The sequence below is a fragment of the Orycteropus afer genome, unplaced genomic scaffold (assembly GCF_000298275.1).
Source record: "Orycteropus afer afer isolate SDZICR_OR568_19922 unplaced genomic scaffold, OryAfe1.0 scaffold00460, whole genome shotgun sequence".
NCBI lineage: Eukaryota > Metazoa > Chordata > Mammalia > Tubulidentata > Orycteropodidae > Orycteropus > Orycteropus afer.
This window is the reverse complement of record NW_006922047.1, coordinates 345,457-353,956: the sequence shown is the minus strand read 5'-3', so window position 1 is coordinate 353,956 and position 8,500 is coordinate 345,457. Positions and strand designations below refer to the sequence as shown.

General features: G+C 50.9%; 1 protein-coding gene across 1 annotated transcript; it reads right to left on the bottom strand.

The window, feature by feature from the left end:
* Nucleotides 1-2,438: 2,438 nt before the first annotated feature.
* DNAJB1 (DnaJ heat shock protein family (Hsp40) member B1) lies at nucleotides 2,439-5,113 on the bottom strand. The gene is made up of 3 exons (XM_007954353.2): nucleotides 4,903-5,113; nucleotides 2,932-3,512; nucleotides 2,439-2,669 (listed from the first exon to the last, which is right to left on the bottom strand). The coding sequence occupies exons 1-3, from the start codon at nucleotides 5,111-5,113 to the stop codon at nucleotides 2,439-2,441; spliced, it is 1,023 nt and encodes a 340-aa protein (XP_007952544.1).
* Between the last annotated feature and the right edge of the window lie 3,387 nt (nucleotides 5,114-8,500).

Below are 8,500 nucleotides of genomic sequence, written 5' to 3'. Positions count from 1 at the left end.
CCCTGAGACCCAGCTAAGGCCAGGCCAGGACTGGCTGTGCAGTACACGAGACTCAGGTGCCCGAGGGCACGTTGTGAATGTTTCAGTAAGGTCCGTCTTGGTTCTGATCGTCCGGGGCCACCCTCAGACCAGCACAGCATCTCCTGGATTAATATAAACAGGGCCCAGGCTATGATCAGTTGTGGATTGGACCACTGTGATCCATAAGGTTTTCACTGGCTGATTTTCAAAAGTACCACCAGGCCTTTCCTCCTAGTTCGTTATAGGATGCTCCGCATCACAGCAACATGCCAGCCTCCGCTGACACACAGCTCTGTATGTTCGCCAGGAATTGAATTGAATCTCAGGCCTGGAAGGCAAGAATTGTACCACTGAACCACCAATGCCTCCCTGGGTTAGTATCACCATATATATGTGTGTGTATATATACACATACACATACACACACACATATATATATTTAAAAGGTGAAATAGTCCTCTTCATCTGCACTGTCCAATAATCACTAACCATGTGTGGCTGTCCAGCACTCAAGTTGTGGATAATGCAACCGAAGAACCAAATTTCCAATTTTACCAAATTTTAAGGAGCACTGGTGGCCTAGTGCCTAAGGTATTTGACTGCTAACCAGAAAGTTGGCAGTTCAAACCCACCAGCTGATTTTTGGAAGATTGGGCAATGTATTTCCATAGTGGTAACTGCCTTGCAAACCCAAGAAGGAGTCACTGCAAGTCAGATCCGACTCAATGGCAGTGAGTTAGAATTTAAAATTAAATGGTAAATGTAAGACCATTCCCCTAGTCACAGAAACTTCTATTGGATAGTCTATCTTCTTTTATTGGACAGACTGTCTCCAGTGGTTTGGGAATGGACCTCCTAACTTGGTTGGCTTAATAGACAGTATAAATTCATACTTAAAAATGTTTTGTAGCAAAGCAGGAATACATAGTTTCAAGTCTGTGTAATTGTTACCTTACACTTAAAAGCAGCTTCTTTAAACTATACCCTGTGTACTTCCCCTTGGCTTTGGTCCCATCATCAAGCAGGAGGGAGTGAGGACAACCAAGAGGAAGAGGGAACTAGGCCAGTTTTCCCTGCTAAACTCCAAAAAATGCAACCTAAATGCAGGGCACTCAGGTCTTTCTGGATGTCTGGATCTAAGCCAGGGAGACTTACCTCTCTCATGCAGAGAATTCCTTCATCTGCCTGCCCGCCCACCCACCCACCCATCCCATGCTAAGTTAAATGACTGTCCTGGTTGTAGCCAGAGAAGTCCAGCCCACCCAAGCCAATAGAGCCCTCAAACAGAGTCGCAGAACCGTTCTCCTGAGGTTTCGCATCAGTCTTTAATGCCTTCACGCTGCACAATGACAAGTCACAGGCTTTAGTCTTGGGTCGGCAGTGGCAACTTACAATGAGTCTAAAGGGCTGAGCACCAGACTGGCCTCCAGGGAACAAACACTTGTTCCAACTCCCCCCACACCCAAGGTTTCTCCTAGACTCCACTATAGCCCTGTACAGAGAGCAGCAGCTGTCCTGGACTGGCTGTGAGTGCACACCAACTTTACATGGAATTATAAAAACATATTTACAGACGTTCCACAGTGCTCCTGTAATCAGAAGCAAAGACCCTTTTATCAAAAGGGATTATATCTAGGGCTGTGCAAAATTCAAAAGGATCAGATCCCTTTGAAATCAGAGTCCAGAGTCCATTAGTTCAGAAGGGAACAAAAAATTCCCTGAGCTCCTGTGAAGCCCAGGTAAGCCAAAAAAAGATTGCCTTATAGGAAGGAGTGACTCCTAAGTGAGCACACTTGGCTTCACCAACACCAGGGTCCCAGGGCCCCCAGACCTTCGCAGGAGGCTGTGGTACAACTTGCTGGCTTGAGGCCGACTCCCTTGGTCCTGCTGGAAGGAAGAGGTATTGCTTGAGGGTGCCGCCTGCAGAAACAGACTTAGGTTCTCAATTTGAGATGACAAAAGACAAGACAGGATTCTGCAGGGGAAGAGCAACACGTGGGAGACAACACAGAATAAAACATAAACTGAGCATTTAACAGACCCAAGGAGTGCACAGAGTCTGGTAATCAAGATAGTGGGAAAGCTGGAAGAAAGCACAGGAACTGCGGCGGGATCAAGTCCAGCTGTGGGTTGGTCTTTCACCCCTGGGTGGGGACTGAAGAGGAGAGGAAGGGCTGTAGGACTCAAAGGGACAGACTGGAGTACCTGTTCCTGTCATCCCCACCACCTGCCATTCTATCGCTCGAAAAACCACTTAAGTCTAGTGCACGACTTTGAAAGATTGTAATATATTCTCTGGAAAACATTCAGCAGTACGAAAGCCCTCCCACCCTCTTGTGGGCCCACAACTGGTGGAACAATCTGGTAATCCTTGAGCTCTGAAAGGTCCTCAGTCAGTCCTTGGGGCATGCAGGTGTCTATATTGGAAGAACCTGCTCAAGTACGGTTCTTGATGTCTGGGGAATCCTTTCGGGGAAGGTCACTTCAAACTCAATAATAAGGTCCCCACGTTTCTCGGGCGTTTTGGGGAGGGGGAGGCCTTCTCCAGGAACTTTTCGCCTCATGCCAGGCCTGATGACATCTTTGAACACGACGGGTATGGTCCTGCCGTCCAGAGTGGGGACATTCACTGTGCAGCCACACAAAGCCTTGGAAAACAAAGAGACAGCATTAGATGGAAGACAGCTTAGGAAACCCAACTCGTACTCAGAGGCTGTTTGCTGTAAGGAAGACCCATTAGGCCTCTGCAGCTAAGACCCTACCCCTCAATATATCAGGTCACCAGACCAGGGCCCTTGTTGGTTTTGTTCATGGTACATCCCCTGAGCCTGGCCCTCACCAAGTGCTCACAAATAACAAATCAACACTGCCTCAAAAAGCAGCCCTCTCCCATCCTGCCTAGTGCCTTACCTCGCGAAGGCTGATCCTGGCTGGGTAAATGACATCAGAGCCATCTCTCTTAAAGATATTGTGTGGCTTGTCCTTTAAAACAAAGACGATATCAGCTGGAATGTTGTTGGAGGTCTGGTCTCCTTCCTTGGGAAAGGTGATTTTGGTCCCTTCTTTCCACCCCCTCTTCACTTCAATGGTCAAGATTTTGTCTTCGTTGCGAATGCTCTTTCCGTCGGGGTTCAGCCGCTTGTGGGAGATTTTCATCTTTTTGGTACAGCCGTTGTAGATCTCTTCAAGGGAGACTCTAAGGTCGTGGGTGACGGGGGGATCTTGCTTCTTTCGGGTGGACTCCTGGGCAGGGCGGGAGCGCCCAAAGTTCATGTTGGTGAAGCCGCTCATGTCCATGGGGAAGCCAGAAAATGGGTCATCTATGTCCATGCCTTCTTCTCCGTTCCGTGGCCCAAAAAAGTTATCCAAGGGATTTTGGCCACCAAAAAACTTGGCAAACATAGCATGAGGGTCTCCATGGAATGTGTAGCTGAAAGAGGTACCATTAGCACCACTGCTGCTTCCACCACTGGGACCACCTCCCTTTAGGCCTGAAAAGCAAAATCAGAAGTTGTCATAGAGCTGCCCAGGGCCTTCTTTCTCCAGGATCTTTCCTGAATAGGAAAAGCTTTGGGAACCATTGGGAGGGGACCTTTTTTCTTTCTGCCTGTCAGAGAAGAGCATCATCAAGCTTTTGTCCTCTGATGCAGCAACACAGACAGACCTTCCAGGGGCTTCAGCGTGTCATGATACCAAGATAGCCTGCATAACTGAGGTAAGCATTATTTCCAGGTGCCACCCAGGCCCTGCCACTTCTTGGGTAATCTATCTTCCTCAAAACATTACAAAGATTCATCAAGAAATGGGATGAAAAAGGCACCACTGAACACAAACATTCAGTTAGTGTTCATGCTTAACATGTTAGGGTTGGTGATGCTAATGGAGGCGGCCCTGGTAGTACACTGGGTTGAGTGCCCTCAGCTGCTCACCAAAATGCCTGCAGTTCAAACTCCCCAGCCACTCCTTGAGAGAATGATGTGGCAGTCTACTTCTGTAAAGATTACACTCTTGGAAACCCTATGGGACTGTTCTAACTCTGCTCCATAAGGTTGATATGAATTGGAATAGACACGAAGGCACCTGGTTTCTGATACCAATGACAGATGCGGAGGGTAGAAACATGCAAAAAGTAAACAGGTTTTTTCAAATCCTCCCCACCACACCCTAGCATTAGTTGCCACGCCATCTTATATAAAGTCAGTTGACTTCTTGAGACCAGAGTTCAGAACCCAAGTTGACTCATGAACGAACAACTGGACAAGAAAGCTTTCCTCTTTTCTTCCAGAAGGCTACACCGTGAGGCCAGACCCAGGCGACTCGCTGCTCCGGCATGGCCAGTCAGCAGGAGCTCCTCCTACTTTCCTGGCGCGCAGCTAGGTAGGCACTTTACAGGGATTACCTCACTCCACCCTCACGGGGCCAGAAGTGGGAGTCGCGCCAAAACGCGCCCTCGTCTCCGGCCCCACTACCCGCAGGTTGTGCCTGGAGCGCTCTGAGGCACCACCCTGCAATCCTCTGCCCGAGCACGCTCAGGTGAGCCCACAGGGCCGCAGCACTATGACCAAGCTTAGTCTCCGTCTGCACCGGCACCCCCGTCACCCCGGGCCGCCAGGGGACGTGGGTGGAGAAACCCAGGGAGGGGCAGCCCTAGACATGCTAGAACCTTCCGGGCGAGCGGCGCGGCCAGGGCTCCTCCTCCTCCCATCCGGCGGCCGCCAATCCGAGGGCGGAGGTCCGCGCTGGGCTGACGGCGGGGGCTCCTCGCCCTCCGCGCCGGGGCGACCCGGGAGGATGCTACGGCAGGGCCTCCCGGACCGTACCTCGGTTTCTTCGCTTGTCAAACGGCGGGGGCGCGCCCCTGCCGCGCGCGCACGTACGCACCTTCCTCCCCGTAGCGGTCGAAGATCTCGCGCTTGCGCGGGTCGCTGAGCACGTCGTAGGCCTCGGCGATCTCCTTGAACTTCGCCTCGGCGCCGGGCTCCTTGTTCTTATCCGGGTGGTAGCGCAGCGCCTGACGGCGGTAGGCACGCTTGATTTCCTCGTCCGAAGCGCCACGGGCCAGGCCCAGCGTATGGTAGTAGTCTTTCCCCATAGCCCCCACCCGTCGCCCGCCGCCCCGCTTTAGCCGTTCCCCCGGCTCCGCCGCCGCCGCCGCCGCCCAGTCCCGCACTCTATATACCCGTCCGGCGGAAGCTTCCAGAGCCCGCCAGTCCCCTCCAGAACCTTCCGCCCCGCCCCTGCGCTGCATCACCCAATCGCCACCGTCCGACCCGCGACGCGCTACATCCGGGACAGGGCCGCGCTGCCAACGGCCGCCTGCACGCGGCCACGCCCCCTCCAGTTCTCTCCTCGGCAACGCTTACTCGCGGCGCGCGCACCAGCAGGCAGAGGCCTCGCCCATTCTTCGAGAGAGCCAATCGCGGCCGCCTCTCACCATGGGCGCGCGCTGGCGCTGGTCTACCCTTTCTGGAGCGCGCACTCCTGCCTCACAGCTTTACACGCTACTGGGCCGGAGAGCCGGGGGAAAGGGCGGGGCTGCCAGAGGACGGGAAGTTCCCAGCCCCGCCCTTTCCCGGTCGAGGTAAACGCGCTGGTTGGTAAAATCACAGGTAGAGGAATTCGGGCCTGGTTGGGTGACTGGCGGGTTGCCTAAGCTCACCCTGTTCAGGTACCCTCTTCTGTAATGTGGGAGTAAAAACACCCACCGGCCCTCTTGCTGTAGGAGAGTGCTATGGGAAAGCCCCAAGACTGTACCTGCCCTTACCATCCAGGTCCCTATAAATGGAGGTGAGAACACACAGGACGACATGTTTTTCTGCGTAAGCGTGTCTACTGGGAGAGGACTTCCAGTCCCGCCCGCCCCTCACTTTACCCTGTCTTTAAGAGGGCATCTACTACTGAAATCTGAAATTACCTCGTTCCTTGGTTTTCATGCTTACTGCCCTCCACTCCCCCTCACCCAGTCTGCGACCTGTGGCCTCCACCAGGGGCAGGGACTGGGTCCTGTCCCGGTTCGGTCTCCCATGCCTGGAACAGTGTTTGGCACCCAGTGGACGCTTCATAAATATTTCTGGCTGTTGTTTTTGCGCCTGCTTCTTTTCTTGATTTCTTGGCTACCTGTGGTACAGTGGATAAAGTGCTTGGCTGCTAATCAGAAGGTCATCGGTTCAAACCACCAGCCACTCCGGGACAAGGTTGTAGGAGTCTGGTTCCATAAAGATTTGCAGCCTTGAAATCCTATGTGGCAGTTTTACTCTGTCCTTGGAATTCACTCAATGGCAATAGGTTAGGTTTGGTTTGGGCCTCGGTAGTTGTATCTACCTTACTGGGCCTGCTGAACCCTGCTCCCCAGTTCCTGGACAGCACTTCAGCAAAAGCTTCTGGTGACTGCCTGCTGTGTGCAGGCTGGGACCCCTGAGAAAGAAGGTTACTGACCGCCTCCTACTGTCCAGCAGGTAGATTTGGGCTCCCCCTGCCCACTCACTGACCCCAAGATAACCATGCCAGCAAGGACTCTGAACTGGGACACACTCCACAATAGCAGTTCTGAGCCATGTTGGAGAGAGATTTCAAAATTCAAAAAGTTAGGTAAATAAATAGCAGGACAGTTGTTGTCATGGGGATAAACCAAGGCTTTCTGGACTTCCCCACACTTATACTCTAGTGTTTCCTAATACCTTAATGTGTTGTTGTTGTTAGGTCCGACTCATAGCGACCCCTCCTTGGGTTGCGGAGACAGTATCACTACAGAAGTAGATTGCCCAACCTTCCTTCCGAGGAGTGGCTAGTGGGTTTGAACCACCAGCCTTCTAGTTAGCAGTCAAGTGCCTTAGGGACTACCTTAATAAAGAATTACAAATAGGGCAGCACCATCCTTTTGCCAATGTTTAGTCTTCCAAAGATCTTAACATGGCTCTGGATGTGTGTGGGGGTCCTTTCTAGTTTTACTAATATTTCTTACCATAATGGTGGGCAGCCCTTTGCCAAAAACATCAGGAAAGGGGTGTCCTTGTGTTTTGGTGGCAACCTTAGTAAGCCTGGGACATGTTCAGTAAGTTTTAACTTAAAAAAAAGATCAAGCAAACAAAAAAACCCTCTTCTTGGGTGGGAGGGGAGGCGAGGGAAAAAAAAAAGAAAAAAAATCCTATTCTCATGGCTGTTTTTTTTTTAAATTTTAATTTATTTTGAATTGTGAAAACAACAGCGAAACATACACCATTTCCACCACTTTTCCGTGTACAATTTAGTGACATTGATGACATTCTCTTAGTTGTGCAACCATTCTCACCCTCCTTTTCCGAGTTGTTCCTCCTCCACAAACATAAACTCACTGCCCCCTCAGTTTCCTGTCAATCTTTCCAGTTGCTGTTGTCAATTTGATCCCATAGAGATCAATCTTAAAAGAGCACCGTGCCCAAGTGCCCAAAACAGACACTCTGCTAGTTAACCTAGACTGTTACTTGGTTTCAAGAAGACTTCAGGGGATTGTTTTGGTTTAAGGTTTATAGATTATCTCAGGGCCCTGGTTTCAGGGATTTGACTGTGGGTTTTTGACTGGGCATTTCAGAATATTACTAGAAAAGCTGCCCTCTATGGAAACCTCAGCAGATCTTGGGCTCTCAACTTGGAGGAGGTAAGAGGGCAGGTTTGGAGTCAGTCAGTCGACTTCAGTTCAATTTACTGAACCATTATTTACTTACTTAACAGCCTTTGTGATTTTGCACAAATTGCTTGATCTCTCCCAGCATCAAGACCCTCCTCCATAAAATAAAGATAACAGTAGATTTTTTTCCTACTAGTGTTGCTGTAACCCAGGGCTGGCTTTCTGCAGTCTGCCTCCAGGTACACCAGCCCCGGGAGCAGTGGAAGGCAGGAGTTTGTGTTCGTGGGGCAGGCCTTGGTGAGCCAGCCCCGGGAGCAGCAGAAAGCGGGAGTTTGTGCCCTGGGGCAGGCCGGGTAAGCGGGCAGGGCAGGGGAGCTAGGAAATGAGCAGAGCAGTTTGGAACAACTAAGGGAGACAAACTTGTCTGCCAGTTAGTCATACTGCGGTGGTGTGAGTGTTGCTGTGAGGCTGGAGGCTGGTGTTTCAAATGCCAGCAGGGCTACCCATGGTGGACAGGTTTCGGTGGAGCTTCCAGACTAAGAGAAGAAGGAAGAGGCCATCCACTTCTCAAAGAATTGGCCAATGAAAACCTTATGAGTAGCAGTCTGATAAATTACTGGAAACACTGTCTGATAAATTACTGGAAAACTTTATGACTAGCCCTGAAACACTGTGCAATATAGTGCCAGAAGATGAGCCCCTCGGGTTGGAAGGCACTCAAGGTATGACTGGAGAAAAGTTGCTTCCTCAGAGTAGAGCTGACCTTAATGATGTGATTCGATTAAAGCTTTCGGGACCCCATTTCCTGATGTGGCATATCTCAAGATGAAAATAAACAGCTGCAAACATTCATTAACAATTGGAGCATGGATTGTA

What these genes read in the sequence shown, in the direction of transcription:
- DNAJB1 (XM_007954353.2), bottom strand. Translation starts at nt 5,113, where the DNA reads ATGGGGAAAGACTACTACCATACGCTGGGCCTGGCCCGTGGCGCTTCG. An exon ending in CGACCGCTACGGGGAGGAAG is followed by an intron (nt 3,513 to 4,902) that starts GTGCGTACGTGC and finishes TTTGCTTTTCAG; the next exon opens with GCCTAAAGGGAGGTGGTCCC. An exon ending in CCAGGATCAGCCTTCGCGAG is followed by an intron (nt 2,670 to 2,931) that starts GTAAGGCACTAG and finishes TTGTTTTCCAAG; the next exon opens with GCTTTGTGTGGCTGCACAGT.